The sequence below is a fragment of the Lichenostomus cassidix genome, chromosome 11 (genome assembly GCF_008360975.1).
Source record: "Lichenostomus cassidix isolate B80296 chromosome 11, HeHo_3.0, whole genome shotgun sequence".
In the NCBI taxonomy this organism is placed as follows: Eukaryota; Metazoa; Chordata; class Aves; order Passeriformes; family Meliphagidae; genus Lichenostomus; species Lichenostomus cassidix.
The window spans coordinates 5,534,436-5,562,071 of NC_139492.1; the positions used below are offsets into that span (position 1 = coordinate 5,534,436).

The window sequence follows — 27,636 nt, forward strand, 5'->3', positions numbered from 1 at the left end:
TTTTCTAACCACAGAAATTTATATTTAGAAAAGAGCAAGGAAACTTCCCTTACACTAAGCAATATTGCATAATGATGGAGAAGGCGGATTAATGCAAAGGTTCTTCTTTGAGCAGAATTCTGAGAGATTGGGAGCTGGAAAGCATGAATAATGACTTACATCAAATATGCAAAGCCAGGGCTTTCTGTGTGTTTCAGATCCATTCCTGATTCGGGTTGGTGCTTGCAGCAATGAGTGCAATCTCTGCAGCAGCAGACCAAATAGTCTGTATTTCTGTGGTGCTGCCCTGCTGGAGAGCCATGGCCCCTCCAGGATGCTCCTGCCCAGGGCCTCAGCATTCACCAGCACAGCCTCCTTTCTGCCTGAGCTCATTCCAGTCTTGCCAACTCCTTCCCTTGCTTTCCTCCCCAACTCCTGCCCCTTGATGGGTTTTAAAGCGATTTGGGTATTATTACAGTTGCACTGCTGTGCTCATGAGCCTGAAGTGTTTGGACATGAATGCCAAGAATAACAACAAATAGTCCTCATTGCCCTCGGGCTGCAGCCACAGCTCAGGGATGATGCTCCAGACTCTGTGTGGAATCCTCCTGTGCAGGTGAGGTCTTTCACCAGCACTCTTCTCCCATGGGCTCGTGGCTGTGGAATGTAACAGAGCCACTTGGGTGGTTTTGGAGCTGTGATGTTGGTGTGAGTCCACCTGGGGCTCTGCAGGGCTGCTGGGGAGAACACTGACACTTCTATTTCAAATACAGAAGCTCTCAGCCTTCTTCAGCACACCAAAGTCATATTGGCCCCTTTTCAGTGTTTTCTGGCAATTACTTCCTCAGGGATCTCCTCATGAAATGTCCATGAAGCCCATCAGCTTGGGTGTGGAGAATATATTGGGTGGTAGCTACCTAGCAGTTGGGTGTTGAACTATATAATTAACCTCCTCAATCTGTCCCTCTGTGATGCTTTGGGAAATGCAGCTGAAGCTCCCAGCAACCCCTGATTTCAGCACACTCACAGAGCCAATGAGGTTTGCTCCTGTCTCTGCTGGTGGTGTTTTTCAAACTTGACCTTGCCAAATCCACCTCTAGCAAAAGGAAAGTTTTCACCATGACTCTTATCCAAATCTGAGAAACTTTTGTTAGGTGAAAGGCTGTGGAAATCAACAGCCACAAATAATCATACGTGGTTGTACTGGACTTGTGATGGCTGGGGATTTAGAAAAAATATATGGTGATAAGGCCTGGCTGGGAATTGAATCATCTTTGTGTCAAGAAAATTAAAATGGTTTGGAAGTTATCTATTTTGCCTGGCCTGGCTCAGGGTATGAAGCAATCGTTGGAGCAAAACGGACACAAATAGTTCTGTTCATTAAACCTTTAGGAGAGGATGTTACCACAGCCTTGCACAACAGCCACAAAAAAAAGTTAGTTTGGGAATGACTAATTGCGGCAGTGGGAGTGTGATATGTGAAAGCAGAGCCTTGGATTGGGAACGTTGTTCCAGTCCTTTCTGATGGAAGTTTGAATTTTAACGGTAATATTGGCATGTCATTTTCAAACAAGATTCTGGAAAAATACTGTGAAACTTTTCTATTTGGAAGCGTAACTTTCTGACAGTAACTCAGCAGCAGTTTGTCCCTGTGCACAGCCTAATGGATCAAAAGTTCAATTTCTGCATAGTCTATTACTTGCATACTCAATAAAATAGGATGCACGAATGGCTTAGCCTTTTTTTTTTCTTTTTTTTCCCCACTAAATGCAATTTTTCCCCTCAAAGATTACTGAAAATTACTTTTGCAAGTCAGTATGAAGGCTTATCAGTCCAGTGGTGTTCAGATCCCATATTAACTGCCTCACATTACTGTGAACAAGAACTGCTGTAGAAACCAATGGACTAAGAATGTAAAGTACATAGTGCTGATGTATGTCCCTGCAGTAACCCTTTCCCAGCTTAGGTACTTGATGGACTCTTCTTCCACAAACAATTATGTCTTATTTTAAAAAATGCTACATTGTAGAACTTAAACTTTCCTGATGCTTTGGGGCCATATCAGTCACGGATTTTGTGACTGATGAGCACAGAGAGCAAACACTCCCCACTAAGGAAATGTGTAGAAAGATTGCTTTCACAGCATGCTCAGGGCATATTAAAAAAATTATGTTTCAGCACAAAAGGAAAAGAATTTAGCCTGTGCCTGTCAGGCTGCTTTAAATATTTTATTTTGCCTGTCTTCAGAATCAGTGTATCCCAGAAGAAGCCATCCCTTGGGGCTCAGCCCTTCAAGGGTATGGCATTCTTCAATCCCATTGATTTTAGTGGACCTTGAAGGCACTTAATACTACACAGGCTCAGTCCCATCCTCTGGAAAGGTTACCCTGTGCATGTTCACCTATTACAGCTGCCAGGAGATCTAACACCCTTTGGTTTGGCTCACAAAGGGATGGTAGGCAAGTTCACAATAAGAACAAGATGCTAGTTTTTAATAAGCCAGACTCCCATGGGTTAAGTTACCAAAGGATGGGTTCTCCCATCCTATAAAGAATGTAATGGGCTCTCTCATCCTATAAAGAATGTACAAGGATTCTACCTTATTTAAAATAAAAAAAAAAAGCTACAGGTTGTGAAGACTTTGTGGATTGCATGTAGGAACTGCAAAGCCAATGTCTCCTGTCTGCAGGATATATATATGATAGAGTATCTGAAGTGATAAAAAACCAAGTGCAAATATTTCAAAAGAACATCAGTGTTGAAAACTGAAGGGCTTAAATGCCTCAGCTTTGCTTTCTTGCAGGACTGTAAAGTGTGTTTCTTGCATGTGTCAGTCTGTGTTTGCATCATCACCTGTCACAGGTTCTGTGTTTCATGCAGGGCACTCAATATTTCTTTTCACCCTTATCCCTCAACAAGTAGCCCCAGACCTCACACAGAAAGGGTTCAGGTGCTGCAGTGCTCCCTGCACGATGTGTTTCTTTTCCTGCCCTGCCTTCTCCCCATCCTGCACGGGCTCTGCAGACACCACTGAACACATTTCAAGTTCTACAAGAGGAGGAAGCCTGTAGAGATGAGGAAATGAGGCACAGAGCAGTGAAGGTCAAAAGTTTCCATTTGCTTTTGGTGCCCAGTTTGAGACATCTCAGTGTCATTTCTCAGAGCTCAGCATCACCTTTGCAGGTGGCGAAGGGCAGGATGTCCCTGCTGGGCTGCTGCCTCGTGTCCCCAGGGCCAGGGATCTGAGCTGGGCTGATTCCACCCTCCACAAAAGAGCAAACCAAAACAAAATACCCAAACTAATTTGATTTCTTCCCGATGGGTATGTTGAGTTCCTCTAAAAAAAAGTAGAAAAGAAGAAACAATTTTAAGCTGTGCCTTGGCACAGGCAGTCATGGAAGCCAGAAGTGTATAGAAGTTCAAAAATGAAGAGATGAAATTCATTCATGATGTTCAATGCAGTGTTTCTGATGCCTTTCCTTTTGAGGAAAAGCTGTTCCCTCCAGCACAGCTCCTTGTTCCTCCTCCTTCCACATCCTCCCAAAGATTTGCACATGACCAGTCAGAAAACCAGAGCCAGACCAGATGAACTATTATTCTCATCCACTCTTGCAGTTCCTGTGATCTTAAATTTGCCTGCACAAATATCAGTTGGGTAATGCTAGTTGCAGCCTCGACAAAAACACAAACAAGCCACATGGAACAAGACATTGTGTATGCAAAGTAAATCAGTGTGCAGAAGCTCCAAAATCAAAGACATGCTCCTGACTGACTAAACTAAGAAGTAGGTCTGTCCATAGGCACTAGGAACATAGACAATACCTCCCCTCCATCCTGCAGAGGTTTTTAGGTGAGCAAGAACTTGTCTCGCTCTGGCAATTTACATGAGCGGAAGTGTGACAAACGGGGACAGTCCCTACCTTGAAGTAACAGGCCACAGAAGGGAAGTTTAGCAAAAACAGGAGTCATTAATAGTCATTCCATCTCACTCAGTGAAGCTTAATTAAAGCACTGATATGTTTTTGACTGACCTTATTTTCATACCTGATAATCAGTAAACTCATTATCATTTTTTAAGCTCGGTTTTGAATCTTGCTAATTAGCACTCTGTGGGTCAGCATCTAAGTTTAATAAAGACATAGAGGAAAACACCAAGACCTGCATATTTTGGATGCTCCCTGCAAAGGCGAGTGGCCATGGGGTGACACCATCAGCACAAGGCTGCCCTGGCACTGATCTGAGGTGTCCAGAGGTGCTGGGTGAGCACAGCCATGCAGTGGGGACAGCACAGAGAGGAGTTTCCAGCTTTGATGATCAGGGCCTCAAAAGTGACTCAAACAACAGCAGAAGCCTTTGAGGCTCTGATCTGCTCTGAGCAGATCTGGAGAAGAGCAGGGCACAGATTTCACACCTTCCTGCTGCACTTGCAGGTGCATGTGGGAAATGAATGACAGGACAAGAAGAGAAGCAGTTTGCAGCATTTCCAGCAGGGAAACGTGACCTTCTCTGTGTTCAGGATGGTGCTCAGATGGGACAGAGCCCAGCCCAGGCTGCATAAACTTTCCTCTTGTACCCAGCATCCTTCCACCAGCTCACCCACCTTGACTTCTCCTGCTCTGAGCTCTGCAAAGCACTCAGTGGGAGATGTCCAGGAAGGTCATACTGCGATAAACACAAGCTCCTACCACAGGAGACACAGCTGTGGACTGGGGGGTGCAAAATCAGTGCTGTTAACTGGGATTTCCAACCAGAAAATCGTCACGAGGAGAGGGGGACAAGCAGAACCAAGCAAGAGCTGCAGGGAGCATTAAAGTGGGGTCTTCTCTCTTAGAGGAGGGCAAAGAGCATGACCCACATTGGCCAGCAAGAGAGGAATGAAAGTCTCAGCCACCTGTGGTGCTCCTCTTGTGGTCATATCTGTCCTCATCATTCCCACACTTCCAGCGGTCAGGAATCACCAGCGGTTTAAATGCTGAGAAAACAAATAATCACAATCCTTAGCACCTGGCTTGCACTTTGCACATTGACAGCACTGCACAGCCATCAGCTAATGAACTGAATGAGGTGTTCAATTACACAATGATTGTTAACGCTCAGTTAAAATCTACAAAACTGAGCACCAAATGGTGGAGCTGCAATTTCAGCTGCCGGATTGTAGGCACTTCCTTCATAATCACGGATGGTGCTTAGCAATACTTAAAACAATCTATTTCTCCTCTTCCACCAGCTTTTCCTGATGTTTGTGTGCAATGGCCTGTTCTTAAATGAGCCTCTTCCTTTCTGGGAAGCTTGTAAATCTTGGGGTTTAAGACTCTGTACAGTGTTTGTGAGGTATGCTAGGCAGGCTGTTGATATTCTTGGATGAAAGCTCTGTTGCAAGGCTTTGCCAAACCCATGGTACACCCAAAAAAGAAAAAGATAAAGGGGGTGGGGGGGGGAGGAGAAGTAGTAAAAAAAAAGAAAAAAACCCAGTCTGTAAAGTAACTAAACCATTCAGCAACCTGTTTATATCTACCATAATTGAAACCTGACCAAGTCTTGATTTTTTTTTTTTTTAATAACTTAGAATTTGGCCAAACCTTCAGCACCTCCTTTATCCATGCAGACATGCAGACACATAGGTATAACAGCCACATGATCAGCTGAACAACTAATGGCCGAAGCATGTGATAAATTGCATTTATTCTTCACCTTTAGCTGTTTCACCCATATGTTGGCCATCTCCTCTGCCCTGCAAACAGTGATCCATCGCTGTGGGACTACCTCTCTTGCCCTGTTTCTCCCTTCAAGAGCTGTTTTGAGCCTTTCAACAGCCAGCCATAAATCTGCTGCTTCCTTTTCATCCCAGCAAGGTGACAGAAGCCCTCCACCCTCAAAGGCAGAAAATTCCCATTGCTGACAAGTCCTACCCCACCAGATTTCCTCTGTGCTGCAACTGTTCCCAGAACCAAGCTTTTAGCTCCCTACCTGCCCAGGACAGGCATGGCTGTCCCCATCCCGATGGTTTTAGTGAGCACATGGCTCCAGGGATTTCCTCAGCAGGAAATCCCAAATCCACAGCTCCCAAATCCTGCCCAGCTTGTCCTGGGAGGGAGGGGCAGGATGTCTACCTAATTCACCATGAGAGTGCTGAAATGAATTACACCGAGGCACTTTCTCCAGATTTTGCTGTTTAAAGAAACTCCCACTCCTGTCTCTGCAAGCATCCTTTTACCCTGAGTTTTATAACCATAGACGATAAAACCGCACAGAAGTGCAACTTGCTGCTATTTCCTTTCCCTAACCCAGTTTGCACTGAATTGACAACATTTTCCCCGTTTTTTGCTCTGTTTGCAGAGCACCCTGAGTACAAGGTCATGGGGGGAAACATACCCTGGTCTATTTCTGTGAAGAGGCTTTTTGATGCCTTGGGTGAACGAGAGCTCACAAGAAGAGGTTTGATGCCTCCAGCCATGGCAGTGTGGGGACTGTCACCTGGCTCCTCTCTCTGAATAAATGACCTTTATTCAGATCAGCCATTGCACTGCACCATGCACGTGTCTGGTCTTTCTTTCTGGACACGGTGTGGAATCTCTTAGATGTAGCTTCAGCAGTCATCCTTAAGGGATTTAACAAATTTTACAGTCGAGCAAGGGAAAGTAGTAGGACCTGTCAGGTTAGAGAAAGAAAATATTCTATATTCTAAACTTGAGCTTCCAAATTTGAGGGAAGATGTAGCAAAGTGCAATACCCTCTACCACTCAAAGAGGCATTAGCAAAATTTATGTTATTTTCTCCCTGAGATTAGGTTTCCTTCCCACACCAGGGCTGCCACTTTCCTCACTCACCTTGCACCAGGCTTCCCACACCAAGTCAGACAGAAGGCACTGATCCTGAAGGGCTGCAAGGGTGCTTCACCCTCCTGCTGTGTGTACTCACCATGATTTATAAATATAGCTCTGGAAAATCATTCATTAATTAGTTGGAATTGCATTAATATAATAATGGAAGTGGGTTGTTTTTTTTTTTCTTTGGGCTGAGGGAATAAACAACTCTCCTACAAGACTCTTTTATAGAACAAAGCTATGGAAGCAGTGGAGAAGACAGTGCTTTTAATGAAATGTGTACATTTACTTGTAAAAATGCGCCACAGATGCATATGCTGGGTTATAAACAAAGAGCTGAAAATCTGTGTGATCAGCAAGTCTACAACTAGCTACTAATTAGGTGTATCTCATTTAGGAAAACCCACTCTGCTGCCTGAGTTTTGTTTGGGGGGGACAGGACAGGAGAGCAGGAGAAGGTGGTGGTTGTGCTGGAGGAGCAGCGAGACTGATGAGACACACTGGGTTTGGAGAAAATCTCTCTCATCCTCCATCCCAGACATACAGCCTGGGCTCATTAGCTTCTAATAGACTTCTAAAAGACTCTGTGCTTTAACTTCTCCCTTCTTCATCACAGAGTTTTTCTCTGTCTGCTGGAGAGAAACTCCCTTGGAGTTTATTTTTTCCCCCACTTAGGGGAGAGAAGTGTGTGACCAGGGACCCTGGGCTGTGCTCCTGAATACAGGGCCAAGGTCCAGCTCTCTCCAGGTAAAGGCACCAACACAATTTAGATACAGCTGGAGCAGCTGTAGGGAAAGCAGCCCTGCTTTTGGCACTTGTGAAGAAATAGAGTGCAGTCAGCCACACGTAAAGCAGTCCTTAAAAAAGAAAAGTGGTCTTCCTAAATGAAACTTTCTTGGCTATGATCATTAAACTAAATTGAAGCAAAGAGATTAATAATGAAGTAACCCAAGCAAATCAGACAACATAGCCTGTCTCCCATCCATTTCCATCCCAAGTTCATTTTGGCTCCTCTGTCTGAGTCTGAGTTTTCCTGATTGATGGATGATAGCTCATATCCAGGTATTATTATTTTTTTCTTTCTTTTTACACTCAAAGGGTTTTAGAAGGCATGGTTTTGGAAATACCCATTGTCTGAGCCCAAAAATATATAGGTGGTTTCTAAATTGATTTTTGTCGAGAGATGCTATTTCCATTTCATTTCACTTGAGAAGAAGAAGTTATCTGTACTGTTATCTTGCTGCTGCGACAAACAACAGCAAAATAGCAAAGGCAAAAAAAAAAAAAGGAAAAAAAAAGAGTTGATGACAATTTTATACCTAGACAAAGAGATAAAAGTAAAGGCATCCATTTATGCACCAAATGCAATGTGAGCCCACGATGAACACTGTGGCAGTAACCTGGAGAAGCATCTTCCCACTGCTCAGCACATGAATAACCCCAGTCAGAGCTACCCTCACATGCCTGAGGTTAAGCACACGCTGGAGCACTTTGCTCTGCAGTGTCAGCAGATGTTTTGCAGTCCTGCACCCCACTCCTTTGAGATGTGGAGGCTGCATCTGAACTCTGGAACATCCATGGCCCCTTTGCTGTGCTGAGCAGCAGTGCCCAGCCCAGTCCCTGATGTTGGGGGAAGGAGAGGTGGCTGTCAGAGACCCCACAAGGGTGGGACTGGGTCTGGGGCAGAAATATCCCACCCTTGAGAATCTCCCAGCCCTGCTGCAAAAGGCATCTCGTTTGGAGAGTGCTGCAGTGCTGCTCCCTGCTCAGCCAAGGGGTGGGAAGGCGTTCTGGGAGGTGACTCCTTGGCTGAATTCCTGCAGAAAGGATTGGACTCATGTGGTTGGGATCACATTGCTACATTAAAGGCGTGGCAGGGTTTACTGAGCTTTGTGCAGGAGTCTTTTTATTACCATATAACTCCAAATAAACAAAATTAATAAATCATATCGCTAATATGCTAGTCTGGTAGGTGCAATGGAAAAAGCAAAGATGGATGGATAATGTCACATTTTAGCCTAACAGCTGAACAGTTTCGTGTTATATTTACACTGTTTGATATTTAGCTGCATCAGTTTCAGGATATTAAAATCATTTTTTAAAGATCAATAATTAAACCTGGATTCCATTATGATTCAGAGCATATAAATTCGCAGACCTGTTGTATTAAACACAATACAAATGTCAGGCTGTATGTAATTGTACTCTCACTAATTGCACATTCTGGCACATTATGGGGTAATGATGCTTGAAGTTACCAAACAGTTCAAAGATGAAAGGCCACGCAGTCAAAGATTTTAAAATAAAGCTCCTTATTTGTGAATTTATGGTAATGCACTAAATTTGATCTTTTCCCCTCATATAAATAACTACATATAATTATATAATTGTATAATAATTAGCCTGTAGTCCCACAGCAATTACAGAGTTATTCCATGGGTCTCTGAGCCCTGATGGGGATGGTGATACCTGGCATTGCCCCCTGCCTGCCTCTCTGCCTCTCTGACTTTCCACTGGTTGCACATGTGAAAATATCCTGAGCTTCTCATGTCCTTTTTCCGTGCATTTTGCCGAGGCTCTGCTTTTATCTCTGGTTGCTGGTTCTGTTTAATTGGTAGTTTGCAGATAATAGAAACACAGAGGAATATTATTCATTCATCTTCAAAGAGCTGGAAGCAGAGAGTCTGGTGGGGCACCCAGGAAGCCTTGCAGAAGACTGAAATGGGAAGGCAGCGTTTTTATCACCTTCCTCATTCAGAAAAAGAGAGAGAGAGAGCAAGGAAGAGCGAGGCAGCCTGACCAGGAGCCAAAAGGAGATGATTATGTGGTTATCCAGAGGGATTCTTTCTATTACTTGAAAAATCAGAGTGCAGATTTAGAGAGACAGGTTGATGTGCTCAGGAAGATCAATGAATATGAGAGGGTCATTGATGGCATATGCTGGGCTTTAGAGGGAAGTGGCAGCTTGGGAGGAAGGGACAGGAGAAGGGAAGGAAGCAGCTGGTGGTCAGGGGCACATCCTGGGTTCTGCCCTGTTAAACAGAGTCCCCTCCCCAGGGAGAAGAGGTGGCTCTGTGGCCTTGAAGCAGCAAAGTTGAATGAGATTGCAGCCATAGATGTCAAGGAGGGAAATTTCAAGAACAAGCAAGTGCAAGAGGAGCTTTGTTGGAGCTTTCTGGTGGGAAAAGGTGAGGAAGGGGCTCAGCAAAACTCAAACAGAAAACTCACCTAACCAAACACTCTCTGTAACCCACGGGATGAGAAGTTTTTCAAGTGTAAATGTTTACTCGCTTGGTTCTGTTATTAAAACACCTTGCAAACCCTTGTCATGAGCAGTTTTAAGATGCTCTCCTGTTCTCTGCAGCCCTTTTGTTCCTCCTGGTCTGCAGTCACTTCAGCACACACCCCCAGCCCCTGGCCAGGCAGCAAAAGCACTTGGTCCTGCTTTTCAGCACAAAACCCATCCATCTGTTACGCATTGATAGAGAGAACTGCTGAAGATAGAACAACTAGAAATATTTTTCTTGGCAAGGAGGAAGAAGCTTGGAGAGAAAGCAAGTTAGGGACCATTAAGATAGCCAGGAACGCTGGAGCACCGACCTCCAGACGCATCCAGGGTCATCAGGGAAAGTATATCAAATGTTAACAGATATCAGGAGCCAAGAACTAATTTTAAGGAGGACTGGAAGATATTTTTGCTAGTTCAGTCAATATTTTAAAGCAATAGTGGCAGTTTCTAATATCGTGGAGCTTTCTGCCTGTTTGCTTCACCTACTGTCTTTTGCAGAGGCATCCATATTTCCAAAATTTAGAAAACTAAAGACATTTTTTCTTAACTTAGGGCAATCAACAAACCCAGAACATTTATTTTTCAAATGTTTAGTGGTGTATAGGAGTTTCTGAATGTATTTTATATATATGTGAGGAATAGAGATATATGTAAATACATATTTGCACATGTATATCCATATGTTCATGGACTGCATCTGGGAACATGGATCTATAAAAAAGATGCCATTAAATTCACGTTCAGGAGTAAGGGCATCCATGTGAGCAACTGATCAGCAACTGAGAAAATATTTTACTCTTGTAAACTGCCAAACCAGGAGACTGATACAAAAATTAGAAAGGTTTCAAAAACTGGGGGACTGATATAAAAATTAGGAAATTAAAAGTAATCAGATTATTCAGATGGAATAGCTGTATTTCATTCTAAGTGCAGTAAATATATGGATTATTAAGCCAATAAGACCAATGAGGCAAAGACTTGTTTATGCTCCGGGAAAAAAATGATTTCTTTTTTTTTTTGTAATTTCTACTTGTTCATGGGCATAAAACAAATATTTAGCTGTCCATCCTCAGCCACCCATGGACACTGCTTGGGCTCTTGGGGAAGAGGGGTTTGCCCTGGAAACTGCTTCCTAAGGTCCGTAGAAAAGGTTGACACATCCAGCTGAGGTGGTTTTTGAGATTATCCTACAGGAAAGGACAGGATTTAGCCTTTAGTTGTTCAAATGAAGGAGGGCAAGTCCACGATAAGTATGAACCAAGCAGAATAGTGTAAAAGTGCTGGAAAAGGGATTTTAAAAAAAGTTGTTCTCTCGTTTCTCTACCATGCTGTGATGGTGCATTCATGAGTGTGAAAATGTTGGTGAGGAGAAGCAGACTGACCTTTGTGGACATTGCCATGCAGCAAAGTGGCTGCAGAGCAGCCCTGTTTGCTCACCAGCACAAACCAAAGCCACCAGCACAGAGGCAACGGCAGAGCACGTGGGACTGTCTGCATTGCCTGTATTTACATAAAGAAATTTCACTTCAGTTAAAGCTTCCTTGGGAATACGTGGGAGGTGGGGGGAGCTCTTCAGCGGAGGATGCTGTCTCAGCCTTATATAAATACCTGTAGAATTGCTCAAATAGTTCATTAGTAGCTTATGAGTTTGTGTGCCTGCATTCCTCACCAGCTCTAATTGCAAGGATGTTGATTCCTCCTGCATCCGAGCGGAGCCAGGAACAGATTCTCTGCTCTATTGCACCATTAAATGAGGTGTTACTGTGTTTGACTCGAGCTGAAAAGGATCCCTGCCCAGTTAGTAAAGAGACCAGCTAGGGCTGACCTAGCTGGGGACAGATTTCCTTCCAAATCACAGAGAAGTACTCCTGAATATGAGATGTTAATTGTGGCAGGAATTAAGGATTAAACAGTCATGGCTTCAGGTTACTAGTGGGAACTGAAATCAGGATTACAAAGGAAACTGGGCCATGCCCTCACAATGCTATTACCCCAGTTCTTGAATCTAAAAAACCTTAGAAACTCATCCTCAGTGACCAATAAAAACTAGTCTAAATTGTGCTTACTGAGGCCTGAGGAAAAGAGTCATAATAGTGCAGCCATCGTTTGGACACCTTTCAAGGCAGAAGATAACATCAAGGGCAAAAGAGGGAAATTCAGCTCCGATTCATACCCTCTAAACCTTTATTAGGGCCAAAGCTCCAGCACTGGCTGCAACTCAGGAGAGTCAGACCCCATGCCAGAGCCAGCCATGGACACCTTGAGTCCATGTGAAAAGGGCAAATTCATTGCAAGGGCATTTCCCTTTGGGCAGAGAGGCATGAGAATTCCCTGTGTGGGTTCAGCCTCAAACCTGAAATATTCATCTCAATGCCTCACAGCACCTCCTGAAGGGCTCAGAGGGAGGGCAGTGACCCCAATTCACATTCCTGGGGGAGATGTTTGGTTGGGCTAAATATTGATGATGACACCAAACCCTCTTTCTAACCGTAGAATGCAAAGCCATGAGAGATGAATGTGAAAAGAAAAAAAAAAAAGAAATTCTGTGGATTAAATTTATGACATAGTAGCACATACTTAATAACCAATTAAAGCCAAGATTTATTGGGAGCTAAATTACATTTGTATTATAAATAGAACTAGAATATACTGTTACAGAATAAAAGAAAAACATTTTAGCATTTAATATTGTAAAAGACAAAGCAATCTAATGGACCCTAAATGTTAATGGGTGTAAAGATTTACACTTTAATTGCATTTTCAAGTCATCTTATTTTACTGTGCTCTTTTTTCTATGTACATAGAAATCAACAATGTGCTGCAACATTATACTTAGTAGCAGCAAGACTGACTTAAGGAAACCTATTATTATAGGCAAGATCAGTTTATTATGTATAAATCCTTGCAAACATTTTAATTGAAATGAGCAGTGGACTTTCACTGACCTTGGCTGCATGTGTGTGAGACCTTCATAGCAAATTAAGCTGGTGAAAAGTGTGTGTGAGAAGCCAAGAAGGGAGGGAGTGGTAACAAGACAATTTCTATATGTAAAGCCAACAAATAAACTACAGTAGACATAGGGGTTTATGGTATATGCTTTATGGCAGGTAAAGAGGAAAAAAAAATCCCCCAAAAAACCCAACAACCCTAGCAAATTATGAAATTTGAAATTGCATCTGATTAAATTATCAATTAATAATATTGTATTTATTAAAGTATTATCTGCTGTGATCCAAATTTGGGATGACATCTGAGGTTGACGTTTTAGGACTGCTTTCGTAGCATATAGAAATGTTACAAACTTCCCAGAAACTGATTCTTGTGCTCATAAAATTTCTCTTCCAGTTTGTGTTACTGCTTCAAGATTCATCAGCTGAGTTACAGTTATGGCTGAATCTAACTCATATTACATTTGAAAAAATAAATGTGCACTAAAAGTAATTAAAGCATGTTGGTTCATGAATAATACACCATTTTACTACTATTTGCAGAGTATAATGAGACAAGCTACCAAATTGACAATGAATGCTCTATTATGTGATTGCCAACTGTTTTATAAGATATTGAACAGATTCATTTATTCTATCACCATGTGCATTATCAAGCTATTGCTTTTTAATAAATTAATTTCTCCTGCGTCTCCAGAGCCTTACTTTGAAATCTGGCTGAAGGCATAAACGGAATTAATTCCGTGGTCTGAGTGTAAGTGGCGATGCCTCGCAAAGCCCCAAGATTTCTCCGGGTGGCCGCGGCGCAGGGGCTTTAATTGCTCCGACAAGGAATGGCTTTTAATAGCCAAAAACCAGTCGCCCCGCAGGGCAGGGCTCTCTGACAGCTCGTGTTTATCAGGGGCTCTCCTCGCCAGACATCCCCTGCCCTTCACCCCCACCCACCAGCCCGCCGTAAATTGACCCTTTAATTGCTCAGCAGCCTAAACCTGGTGACACCAGCATTGACTGAGGAACAGCGCTTAATCCCTGGCTGGGTGATAGTGTCATTAGGAGAGTAATGTGATTGCGGGGAAGAGGCTCCCATCTCACTGCTCATGGCTTGCAAGGAGGATTATCTGCCAGCCCTGGGCTGGGCTGGAGCAGCACGGAAGGTCCGTGCAGCCCTGGTGCTGCTGAGCAACTTTGCTCGATGGTAAACAACTTCTAATTGCGGCTGTTGACAGGACTCAGTGTGTGTAACTAACCTTGCTGCAATGTTATTATTTCTGAAGGGAGCCTTTCTCCGTGTTTTTAACAAAAAGTCTGACAGGTGTCATATTAAAAGCAGGGCTTAATTCTAATGCAACTATTCCCACCCGCCTTTCCCTTCTCATTTTTGTGCCTCTGTAATGCATGAATTTCTCCTGCTCATAAAGATTAAAGGAACAGCTTCGCTGGAAGGAAAATAGTGGTTTGTTTGTAGTCCAGGTACATTTGAGATGGTCTCAGTACCGGCTCCCTTACTCCTCTCTTCTCCAGCCACACTGGCTCAACGCTGAGAGAAAAGAGAGGGAGAGAAATGAAGCTTTCCCTGGGATGAGAGGTAATTCAGTATCCATTGAAGTGAAATTTCAGGCTTCCTTTGAGCTGTGACCCGCAGCCACCGTCCAGGCTGCACGGCCTGTGATGCACGGCTGACTGCTGTCCACCAGAGACCCAGCCCAGGCCAGCAGTTCACTCACAAGTTTACCCTGGATTTAAGTCAAAATGCTAAAAACGCTGGTGTTCAATCGCTGCTAGCTGAGTGCTCGGCAGACAGCTCCCAGCAGACTCCGTGCTTGTAAAATCCAACACGCCACGTAAAGTGAGGGTTTATGGAGGTGCAAGGGGGTTAGAAGACTTTTCTTTTCTCCATCCCTCCTGCTTGGTTTTTTGTGATGCTGCTTTTCAGGTGCTGGGATGGCTTCAGCCTCATCCCATCCCAAGGCAGAGGGCTGCACTCAGAGAGGCACTGACCATTTCCACAACCTTCCCCCATGTTTCCTGCCCTTCCTCTCAGGCTGCCTGCAGAAGGAAAAGTCCATTTTAAAGCCATCAGTTCTGTGTTGCTGTGATGATCAGTCAGGACCAGCGTGGCTCCCATGCACTCACTTTGCAGAAAGCTCACACTTTGCACACCCGCCAGCATCACAGGCACTCCTCAGTCCTGGCTAAGAACACTACAAAGCTGCTCAAACTGCTGCTGTTAAAGGCTAACGCCAGCCCAAGGGAAAGGGTGCCTTCTTTGCCAGGAGGGATCATAGAAATCCAATGTACAAAGCCCCTAATTTAGCCTGTGCTCACATATCTGCAGGCACTGCACCAGACCTGTGCAAGGTTTCCATATGAACAACACACACGGCATAGATCAGCCTCAAAGCCTTGTGTAATGTTCAGTTTTTACAGCAGTTCTTTTAGAAGAGTGAAGATAAGTAGTCGAAATAGTCTAACCAGGCATTTGGTGATCTGTTCTGTACCCCCTTAAGGTTGATGATTTTCTGGGACTCAAAAAAAAAAATATTATTTCTTCCTCTCTTTTTTTTTCCCCCCTGCATAAGCAACTGCCCAGCAAATTGATAAGAGCCCTTTTTAATTAGCTAGTGAAGTTGTATGGGTAATGTTCCATATAAAAGGTCTATAAAACACAGCAGAATTAATAAAATGACTGCTTCTCATTTAATTCAGGTCCTCCAAAGGGATCCATATGTCTTGCTTTGGTCTGTTTGTAGTACTTCTCTCCACCACCCAGCCATGAATTGATTAAAATCACATTCCTCACTTAAAACTGGAGCCCAGTTGGTAAGAGATACTGGATAGTAATTAAGGTCTGTGCACAGACACATGAACCCCCATTAAAAAAAAAGTACCAAAAGGAATCATTGTGCATCGCTTGGATTATATGCAAACACAGCTCATGTTGACAGCTACCTCTGGATGACTCCATCAGTACACACTTTATCTCCAGCTGTCCAAGTAATTTTCCCAGGATTTCGCCCCTCTTTTTCACTCCTCTCCACACAGATGGATTAGAGCAACAAACGGTTTACATGCTGCACATCATTAGCTATCCTCCCTCACTACCCAGCAGATAACAACTGGGCTCTATCATCAGGACATTCATAACACCTTGACACTTTTACATCTATGCTGTTCTCTGCCAGAGCAATCTTCTCTTTTAAAGCATGAAGCTAATTCACAAAACACCCCTTGGAAAGTACTCTGCAAACGCAACAGGGGTGGGGGAGAGAAGGAAAAGCACAGCCCAGAAAAGGCATCTAGTAAATAACATAGTTAGCAGTGGAGAGAGAAAAAAAAAGGAAAAAGGAAGAGAAAAGAAGCGCATTCTTTCTGTCCAAGAAACCTCTCTATTTTCCCATTTCCTCTGTCCCAGGATGAAGGGCACCAGCAAACAGCCACCCATCTGCCTGCTGTATATCAGTGCTTCCATCACTGTGTCACTCAGGCACCTTCCAAGCCTGGCAGCAGCCTGTGCAGATCCCTGTCTGGTGCTGTGCTCCTGGTGATGGTTTAGCAGCTTCCCTGAGCTTGGGTTTCACCAAGGAATTTCCTTGCAAAGGGACCAGTTGAAGGCTTCAGTTAGTCATGCATTTACTCCTGAGTATTACCAGTGGCTATTCTAGTTTTCCTGAACTGCCTCCACTCTCAGGGAATCTTGACTCTAAAAGATTTATTAACAAAACAACATTTTCCCTGTGTAGGCTGGGACCCTGCTTCAGAGCCCACTCATGCTCAGACATGGGCTTATATTTAGAATAAAATGCAAACCTACATCAGCCACTGTGTGGAAGAAAATGCACTTTAGCAGCATTTTCCAAGCTTCTCAGCATGCCCCCTGCCGCCCCAACCATACATTTTAATGTATAGTACACGCTTGTTTAAAAAAGAAATACATAAGGAGAAAGAGTAATTACCGTAGCTTAAATTCAGCCTGATAAGAAGGGCTTGCAGTCTGAGCAGCTGTTCCACTGCCATTCAGATTATGAAAATATAATCCTAGAGAACCTTGTCAAGATAAATACGGAGCATGAAATGTATAGGCAATTTTTCCCCAGCCACATATAATGATCAATTCCAAAGCCACAAGTGATACCAAAGGACAAAATAAGATCTGTCTAGACTTTCTCACTTTACAAGATATTGATCATTCCAATGGTAAACTGGTTAGTATAAGTGTGTTTGGCTTGAAAGGTCATGAGCTTAACACCTGACAAGGAGTTATTCAACCTTGATATAAGTCAAATTATTGCAGTGTTGCTGGAAAGACTTCTCTAATAAAAAGCCCTACCTGGTCTGAGAATATCTGGGATTTGTCTTCCAGATGTCAAAAAAAAAAAAAAAAAAAAAAAAGGCAGGAAGGAAAAATAAAAAAAGCCAAGACTTGGCATGGGTTTCATGGGTTTCTGCTGGTTCACCTCTACCTGCTTTGGCAAGCAGAGGTCCCAGTGGTCAGTGACTGTCTGGGCAGAGCAATGGACAGCAGTGGAATCTGCCACTGGTTGAAATGGCATCTCCACTACCCTCAAAGCTGCTGGTGGCTCTTCAATCCCAGCAAGGGAGTTTGCTCGCTCACCTGCATGGACTTGAGGACACAGAGCACCAATTCAGGGTCACAAAATCACTGTTAACATGGGAAATGTTAACTTTGGAAGGAAAGCAGGCGGGAAAGGGTTGAGCACCACCCTGCAGAGTGTGGGTGGGAAATTCTCCACAGCACTGCCTGCCAGCACCTCCCTTCCCCAAAGTCTTGTGGGGCTGAGGGAACCACACACAGCCTTAACCCAGCCTCCTCCTTTTTTATGGGGATAACTAGCAAGTGCTTATTAGGACTATTAGGAGCTTGATGTGAATTTGCTGGATCCTTTCCAAGAACTATAAATACCCGATCTATTTTGCTTTATTCAGTTCTTTTTGTTTTGCTGATATGATACTAGTTAAGGTTAATGGGGTTTGCTTTAATATTAGACACAGGATCACTTAACTACCTTTAATGAACACTGGAGTCAATGCATTGTGGAGTAATTCACACAGACATTGCCTCAGGTAAATCAACTGGAAAAATGTAAGCCAGTCAAATAAATAAATCTGACCGGCTGTAAATGTGCCAAATTTTACACCAAAATATATTTGAAAGCCAATGACTTAGGCACATCTAGGATATTAAAGTGGAGGGTTTGGAGTCTGTTTCTTTTCAATTGCTTTTCCTTTTTTAATGTTCCCTGCACATCCCTCCTGTGCTGAAACCAAACAAAGATTGTGAGAAATATTATTTTCACAAGTGTTTCTAATAGAAGCGAGTGCTCTGCAGCTTTGTGTCTTGTTTTTTTCATTTGGAAAAAGCCTTTTTTTATACTGGCTATCTCAACATAGGAGAATGAAAGACAAAGAGGAGAACAGAGAGTGGAAGAAGGAAAATGGAGAGAGATAAAAATGAAGGAGAGGAAAAAAAAGAAATGGAGAATGAGAGAGTGATATAAAATGTAAGAAAGGAAAAAACATAGAGCAAGTACTTTTATTTGCATTGGAGAAAATTATGACAGTGAAATGCTAGACAGGGCAAAACACTGGTGGATATAAATAAAAACCAGAAATAACAAGAGGAACCCAAGCAACTCAATGAAGTTAGGGGTTAGCTTACTTCACAGTAGTGCAAAACTAAAACTGTGCTAACATTAGAAGTGTTCTTACCTTGTAACACTGAAATAGACAGTTGTATACACAGGAAAAACCTTCCAGATATTCCTTGAAAGAAGGCAGGCAATATCCCTCAGTACTGAATTCTCATAAAAGCAGGCAATATTTCAGCAATGAGGAACATCAGGCTGTTCATTAGGTTATTAATGTTTGTCTGAATGGAGCAGAAGGCCCAGGCCTTTGGGGGAGTGCAGAGCTCCCAGCATCACTCCATTATTGCTTCTTGTGAACCCAGCAATGCCAAGCTCCAGTGCAGAGCTCTGCTGTTGTACACTGCCTGGGTTATAGGAGAGTAACTCTGTCTGGCTGTGGAAGGGAAAAATAATGTGTGTGTGAAGGCTGCTGCACAGGTGACAGAAGTTAATCACTTCTTCTCCCAGATAAACTCCAGACAGCACAAGGAATTTGGCTGTAACCATCACCTCCACTTGCAAGCCCTTCAACCCACACCGTGGATTTTCAGACATTGCACCACACCAGCATCTGGTCTGTGTAGCACAGACTGGAGAAAACTTCCAGGAGACAAGAAAGACTTATTCTTACTCTGCAAAAGGCTGTTGTTCTTTCTGGAATAGCCCCTTTTATTTCTTTATTCCACCAAAAATCCCAAATGTTTTATGCAGGATGTGCTGCCCTTGGGGAAAGGAGCTGCACAAGGAAGATGAGTGGGGAGGATTTCTTGTCTCCTGAACGTTGTTGCTACAGAGGTGGCACAGCAGGGATAAAAAAAGGCCATATATTCTATACTGCTGCTTTGGGAAAGGCTGTGGCATCAGGTAAGGGAGCAGAAAAGGAGGGAGCAGCTGAGGCTGCACTTGGGCAGAAGCCTTGAGTTTCACTGCTGTTCAACAACTAATTCAGTGCACTATGATTGCAGACAAGAAAAACCATGGAAGGCAGACTGTTAACAATGAAGCATAAATAACAGGGGGATCAAATAAACTTCTATTAACAATGTGTCCTTCTATTTATTTGTTTATATTCTGTCTACAGAAAATGTGATGCTGGACTGAGGATGGCTTAGAACAACCTTCTGGCATGAAGACAGCTACAAAGCACAAAATACACAAAATGAACTCAGAAAGAAACAAGAAAAAAACAGCGTTTTCTTGGCATCAACAAGAAGCTCTTTATTTTTCCTCAAGTTTTCTTTTCTAAAAAAAAAAATGGAACTAAGACATTTACAGAAATGAGAAAAACTTTCTCTTCAGGTGACGATATTCAAGCAAGCATGTTGTTTTATTGAATTTAAATGGAAAGAAAAGAAAAGACAGATTTGGAATGGGATACAGTACCAGGAGAACTGAGAAACTGTGAACTTTCAAGGAAAAAAACTCCTTAAAACTGTGAACTGAGAAATGGATGGAAATACCATTTAAACCCCTGATTACACTCTGTGTGTTCTTAAGGAGACATCATCATCTTTGCTAACTCAACAGTACTTAGGGAATGGTTTACAACATATCCTTTATTGTAATCTTTTAAGAAAAAAAAACAGAAATATTTAATTAGCTGTGACTTTACCATTACTGTTCAGATGTCTTCCTGCACCTTCTTTTTCTAGACAGTGCAGATGTATTTGCAGCCAACAGTCAAGGGCAGAAAAGATTTCTTTCCTCAATAATCTTTTGATTTGCCACACCCAATAAAATCCTTGTAGGGAAAAAGAATCAACCCAACTACCATCTCCCAATCAATACCTAAAGCCTAACAGACAGTAATTATCAAAATAAGGAGGAAATCCCATATTGGGCTACGAACCTACCCATTAATCAAAACAACAGAAATTATCTGCAGCATTGCTTTTGTAAAATAAGACAAAAGATGCCTCCTTGGGTTACACTTCGAACAGGCTATAATCAAAAGAAAGAGAACCGAGACTAACTAAGCCCCAGGAAGCCACATTGTCCCTTTAACCCACAGTATTCCCCACCTCCCACCAGTACTTAACATTTTTCGCTATGTTGTGACTGCTATTATTTCATTTAACACCGGTTAATCTGTATCTGAGGTACATGGAAACCCTCTAGATGATAAGATTGGACAGGTTCCAGCGTTGGCAGTTCCCGAGCGCGCACACACTCGCGTGTTTTGATCCTTGCAGGAGCTCCCTGCTATTTGGCCTGGCTGCCAAGTCGCTCTTGGATCAGCCTGTCGCTGAGCTCCCAGAGAGCAGCAGCCGTGGATTCAGCCTGTGCCTCCTGAGAGGGCAGGCAGCGGCAGCAGTTGTTGAAGTACATCCCTCCCAGGCCCTCCAGCTCCAACGCCGTGGCGCAGTACACGCTCGTGGCAGCTCCTTGTTGCTGCAATTCAACAAAAAAAAAAGAGAGAGAGAATAAGCAAAATTATGTGAATGTACAGAAAGATATTTTATTGTTTGTTGTTATGGTTGTAATTGCGACTGCAGCCCTTTGAAGCTGTGTCTCGTGTAACCTGCTCGGTGACAAGGATGCAGCTAAAGCACTGCCTCCTGGACACTTACAAACCACTTGGATGGGCACTTTTGTCTTTTCCTTCCCTCTTAGAGCAAAAGAAAAGAAAAAGACAATCCTGCCCCACAGCCCCAGACCCAGGTTTTTTGCCCCTTGTCAGTAAAAGCCTGGATTGGTGGCCAGCATTGCCCAGGTGGTGTTTGGCAGCAGAACTGTTGAGCCAGGTTTAGAAGCAGCACCTCAAACCCTCCCTTTGCATCACAGAAATACTTGACCATCATCCTCAATGCTCAGTCCTGGCCTGCAGTGCAGCCTGAGAGATGGATTTGGTTTGTTTGGGTTTTCTAAACCTCTTATGCAAAATTAACCTGGGCACTCCAGTTCAGAGCTATCACGTAGAGTGCAGTTGGGATTGGTGCCAAAGCTGCCCATGGATCTGGGATCAACAGTGTCCCCATGGCACCTGTCACCACTGCCATGTGGGAGGTTTGTCTGCTGCAGGCACACAGAGGGGCTGCTTCTGCAGAGACACCAGGCTTTCCTTTTTTCTTTTTTTTCTTCTTTTTTTTTTTCTTTTTAAATACCAAGTGAATTTATGTTCAAACAGAAAGAATGGGTTTCTCTGTATTTTCCCAACAGACACCTGCAGATGGAGACCACAGGGTTCAGGCAAGCACCCTGGCATGGGCAATGGGCTAATGCCTGGCACAGACTAAAAGCACAGTGCCAGAACAGCTGGAGAGAGGGCAAGAAGCAGGTTTGCTTTGTAAACTATAATTAAAAATAATAGGTGAGAGCGCATTAGCAAAACACAACACTAATTTAAAACCGATAGAGTTTATCTGGCATCTTATGATTATTTATGTACATCTTAGTCCTTTCTGTGGTAACTAATTATGAGCTGATAGGAATCAGAATAAAGAGGCTGCCAAGTGCAATTGAAAAAGTAAATGAAGAGAAATTAGTTGTTGCCGCATTAAGTTAATTTAATGGGAAAAAAGAATAGGCTTCAATCTCTTGTGATTTTCCTCCACTCCTTTTTTTTGGCCTTTCATTGTCACAACCAAGGAAACTCAGGGTGCTGCTAGGGGGTCAACCTGCAGAAGACCTCTACTTTGCATTCTCATCCTTCAAGGACAGGAAGCAGTTTAAAAAGCCCCAATTCTCCTCATTTGAGGCATCTCAATTTTGTAGCAGCAAAGAAGTGCATATTTGTCTGCAAGACATGCATTTTCCTCAGCAGATGGGATTAAACTGATAATGATGACTCCACAGCTTAGAAATGCTCTCCCATCACAAGGTAAACCAAAACTGTCTGTATTAAGTATTTTGAAAGGCATATATTTATCAACAGACCAAAATATTTTTAAAGTTAGTATAATACATAGTAATCCTCTTATTAAACCAATATCTTTTTTAAAAAAAGAGAAAGTATCTTAAAGGTGGTAGCAGAAATGGAAGAGAGTTCTACTAAAAATAATATTAATAGAGAACAATAAAAGTTCTATGCTCATTTCAACTATCCTATAAAGCTCCACAGCACAGGCATGATCACTGTATTCAGCTGTTTAGAATGTATCAAAACCCCTAAAGAGTATTATTAGTTTTTTGCAAGCAATTCAACTGGACTTTTATTAGAAAGGTAAAATTAAACTAAATTGCTCAATGAAGAGCAAGAGACCTCAAGCTGTTGCTGAAAAGCATCTGTCCAGCCAAGCTAAACTCAGGCTATCTCTAATAGAATTCAGCTAATTCATAAAATGGAAGTTTATCAGAGCCAGTTTAAAATCCAACCTAAATAATAATTTATCTTTTCAAATGAGTTGAATTTGACGATGTTTAAACAAAATTCTCGGCAGGCAGAAAAATGTCCCAGAGCACAACAGCAGTGCTTTATACCTCGAGCATTGACATGAGCTAGACTCCAGGAGAAGAGAACAGTTTTCCCTGTGTGAGCATAGGATATTTACTTTAAGCGATAAAAGATTATGTGGCTGGAAGCCCAAAGCACTTTATCTTGCGATGCCTCCAGTGTTTTGCTGAGAACTGGATGTAAGCAATGTGCCATTTGCTTTTTGGCTGTGTGTATCTTTACTTCTTTCTAAATGTTTCAATCATGTTGGCTGTTTTGGAAGAAGAAAATTCAATGGTTCTATCATTGAAAGAAAAGTACCTTTCTTATTACTTAAGAGAAATGCAGTTGTATTTATCCCTTCGTTGACAGAGGGTGAAGCTTTATTATCTCACAATAATGGACAAACATGAACTCATCAAGCCTGGGAGAATGCTTCAGACAGCAAAACTACATGACAGAAGGTAAATCCCAGATTCTCAGAGCCATTTAAGCACCTAATTTCCTTTGGTGAATGTGAGCTGGCTGCATTCAGACACTGGAGAATCTGCCTAAGTGACTTGTCCAAGGACAGAGGGGAGTGAGCATTGCAGAGCCACAGGAACTGAATCCCACTTTGGGTAGGGATTGGTATCAAGAGCTCTCCAGCCCAACCTCCTGCCCAAAGTGGGATGTCTAGAAGCCACTGGATGGGAAAGTCCCCAAGGGATAAATCCCTCCTTTGCATCTATGACTCTGATCCCACAAGCCTCTGTGAAGAGCCAGAGCTGCAGATAAGTTCAGACTGCCTGCACAGCTAGGCATGCCTCTGAGAAACTGCTCTGTTTCTCAGTAAATATTGTTTATCCCTTAAGAACACAGTCCTTTGAATGACATCTTTATATGCTGGGCCTTATGACAGTTTAGTAACAAGTTTTAATTTTTTGCTCATCAGCTTTCCTGTTCACATATCATCAGCATACAACAGCAGAGGATGTTAGGGAATCTAATTAGTAAACAATTCCATACTGCTGATACAAGATGAAACATTCTTAAACCAATAAAAAGAGCACTTTAATCACTGTTGAATGACTTTCAATGCCAAGCGGTTTGTGCCATGTCAGAACATAATTTGAAGAAGATTAGAGTACTATATAAAAGAATTAATGTTAACAACTTCGTTAAAAAATGTCTTAAACAATGAGCTTGTCAGTTGTCACAGCCTCTCCCTGATCCATTGTGATTAAGGCCCCCCCTCCCAACAATTTCAGCTGATAAACAATGCTAAAAGCATCGGGCAACCTAAACATTTTTTTTCCATAGGTCCATCAGTTGTACAGGGTGCTAATCACCAGAGCTGGGGTCAGCCTTCCTTAACCTGCAACAAAGGCAGTGGGTTGCAATAATGAATACACAGGATAAAGAATTTGTGAGAAGCCCAACTGAATCTTTAATCATGCCTCAATGCCATTTCCGATCCAGTCAAACATTTGAAAGCTGCTAGGCAAGCACCACGCTATCAATCTTTCCAGTGCACGTAAAATTACCCAGGAATCTTGTTTTGGATTAAGTTGAAGAGTGTCTTAGTAATAAGGGTTCATCATTCTCTTCCGCAAATCATTTGTCAGTTTTGTAATACAATCTTCCTCTGCAGCAGGGTGGGATTTATACAGCAGTTGCTGTTTATTTATAGTTGAGGCTCAAAGATCTAAATTATCCATCCTTCTAAAATCCTTTGTTGAGTTGAAAATACTAAGTAGCTACTAGTTCATGGGCATTTATTTCATAACTGCTAGCAGTCAGTTTGTAACTGATGGCACTGAATGCAAACTAATATTGAATATCTTAACAGTAAAAGAAAAGGGGTTCTTGAGATACATACATGGTAAACCCCTCATTAATATAGGTAATGTATCTGTCAGTATTCTGAGATGCCATTTATGTTCTTGATAAGAAAACATATTACACAGTTGATGTTTAGTTTTTAGATTTGTCCACTTTCAAAAGCATGTTTATTTTCTAAAATTAGACTTTTGTTCTGAAGCAAGTTTACATTCCAAGCATATAAATAATAGAAACAAAGCCATAACTTATCTGTATATTTATCAACTATGAATGAATAGGATCCACTCTAAACCCTGTTAAGAGCACACAGCACTCAACATTGTCTGCCAGGGAGATGGGATCAGCTTCTTTGAAAAGGAGGGGTTTATTTTCTAATGAAAAATTAAGGATAAAGGCGAGTTATCTTGGTAGCCTGAGGTTAAGATCAGCACAGAGCATTTTAAAAGATGGCCAGTGGAAAGAGGTGAATTCAAAATGACATGAGAGGCAAGTATTTGTGACAAGGGCCAGATTCAAAGCAAGCAGCTCAAGTGAAATAAAAAGGCAAGTCCTTAAAACTCATCAGGCTGTTCTTGTTATTCATATCAGGACTCTTAGACAAAGCCAACACATCCCTAACAGTGAGATATCAGATCCACACAAAAGCACAGTGAGCACACCATTGACAGCCGAATAACTCATTACACAGCAGTGTGAAGATGAGGTAGAATCATAGAATAATTAAGGCTGGGCAGATCTTTGAGTCCAACCACTGACCTAAGCTAGCAACCAAGGCAGTCTGAACATATCCCAGATATGAAACCACCGGGGTGTCCCATATCTTCTCTGTGCCTCTGAGAAGCACCCTGAAGAGTTCATTCTGCTGGAGAGGGAAAAACCCTTCAGCTGGCTTCAGCAGTGACCATTTCCTGACTTGATGCAAAATGTAAAATCTCCTTGGAACAACAAAGGTCTGTGCTGCCTGGGGAGGAAACTGCCCTCAGAATGGGTTTGTTTCCTTCTGGTATTGATAACAAACCCCAGCTGGGACTGAGGTGCAGAGCTTTCTCAAACTGTACTTATTCCTTTTTCCTATCAAGCCCAAGTCCTTGTGAACAATGTGGTGCACAATGACCTCTTCTGAAAAACACTTGCAAGTCTAAAATGCTTGTGTCCTCATTGAACCTCCAGGATCCCTCAGTATCTGAAGGGCTTTTAGGAGCAAACTTCAGAGCTGTTTGGTGGTATTACCCATGGCTGAGGCCAGTTGTAGCTGAGGGAGCTCCTTCTCAATGCCAGGGGTTACTTTGCTCCTTTTCCTACTGGGATAACTCAGAGCTGTAAGGAACAGTCACTTTTCCCACAGTGCAGTGGACAAGTTTTAGTCTCTCCTGTGAGATGACAGGACAACTGTTCAGTTCCTGCTGCAGTCCTCTTACTCAGAACAATCCCAGATGCACAGTTATCTTATGAATAACACTCAGAATATGTTTGTATTAATGTCCTGTAAGAAAACAGGATTCCTCGATTGCTTTTTCAGCAAGGAAATATGAAATTGAGACCTGTCTCTACTATTTTGGGAGAGCATGAAATTGAAATCATATCTGCAGCTAAAGAAATAAAACTTTGGGGCTGCCAAATATGATCTAAACCCCAAATTGGGCTCAGTTGACTTCAGGTCCTGTTTCCACCGAAGTGCCAGCAGGAAAACGTGACCTGAACTGACACTGTATTTACAGTCTTTTCAAAGGTCTCACCGAACCACATCTAAACCAGAGGTTCTCAACCACCTCCCCTTCCCCCATCACCACATTTAAACCAGCAAAGCATCTCTTAGAAGATAATACAACGGATAAACCGAAATCTATAAGGTCTGCTTTTTTTCCTCTGATGTATTCCTTTTTCAACTAATTCCCAACTACAAAGACTCAAAACTCCATCAGCTTCTCTACATAGCAAAGCATAGTTGGTTTCAAGCTGTAACTTTTCTTAGTGTCATTAAGACCCTTACACATTTACAGTATTCTTTACATACATTATAGGAGATAAGTGTGCTATGTTCTTTGAGTAAGGAAACTGCAGTAGTTCACGAAAGAGGATTTGTTTTCAACTGCTGAGGCATTAAGACCTAGTGATTATTTCAACTATTCAGTATATGCAGCTATATTTAACTTACATTCTGGGTTTTAACTTTGCAAAAGGAATTGTGTCCATCGTAATAAATGTATTTTGATAATGCACCGTGTTGTTTGTGTTATGCAACCCCCTGTATGTTCTCAATTACAGCAATGGTAGCACCTGAAAATTTCCAACCTCCAACATCCAGTATCAAGCAGATTGTCTGCAATCATTCCACAGGAGAAAACAAAATACAATATACAGGACATCAAGTCAGGAGAACCAGGTTGTTTTCCTCTTTTTGACTTTTCCTTTGCTAGTGAGCTTGGACAAGTCACTTCAACTCCATGTACCACACTTTTCCCAGCTATAAAATGGGGACAGTACCCTTATTTACCCACCTCACAGGGGTGTTGTGAGGAGTCATTCAGATTTATGGAGTGCTTTCACACTTAATTTGGAAAAGCACTGTGTAAGTATAAAGTGTTATATTATAAACCATTGTTAAAATGTGTAGAAGGTGTAGAACAAAGTTGACAAAATAGCTGACAAAAATGTAATTATCTTTTAAAATCATGCCTATTTTTCTCTATTGTATAAACTTAATTCTTTAACCTATGAAGCTGTTGGCTAGTCTGGGTCCTGTTCCATTGCAGTG

The 27,636-nt window shown here is 42.4% G+C and overlaps 2 protein-coding genes across 4 annotated transcripts in view; one reads left to right on the top strand and one right to left on the bottom strand.

Annotated features, from left to right (window-relative positions):
• Nucleotides 1-27,235, top strand: part of MAF (MAF bZIP transcription factor) — a 188,326-nt gene extending 161,091 nt beyond the window's left edge. Inside the window, exons 3-4 of one of the 2 annotated variants that reach the window (XR_014854487.1) lie at nt 19,767-22,505; nt 23,430-27,235. The gene's annotated coding sequence lies outside the window, so the exon portion shown is untranslated. Of the gene's footprint in view, nt 1-19,766 lie in introns of both variants that reach the window. The other variant, XM_085071489.1, reaches the window with a different exon arrangement.
• Nucleotides 19,994-27,636, bottom strand: part of WWOX (WW domain containing oxidoreductase) — a 463,245-nt gene continuing 455,602 nt past the window's right edge. For both annotated transcript variants that reach the window (XM_085071485.1, XM_085071484.1), the window contains one exon: nt 19,994-21,076. In XM_085071485.1, coding sequence (XP_084927611.1) covers nt 20,888-21,076 — 189 coding nt within the window. In that variant the 3' untranslated portion in view covers nt 19,994-20,887. The remainder of the gene's footprint in view (nt 21,077-27,636) is intronic.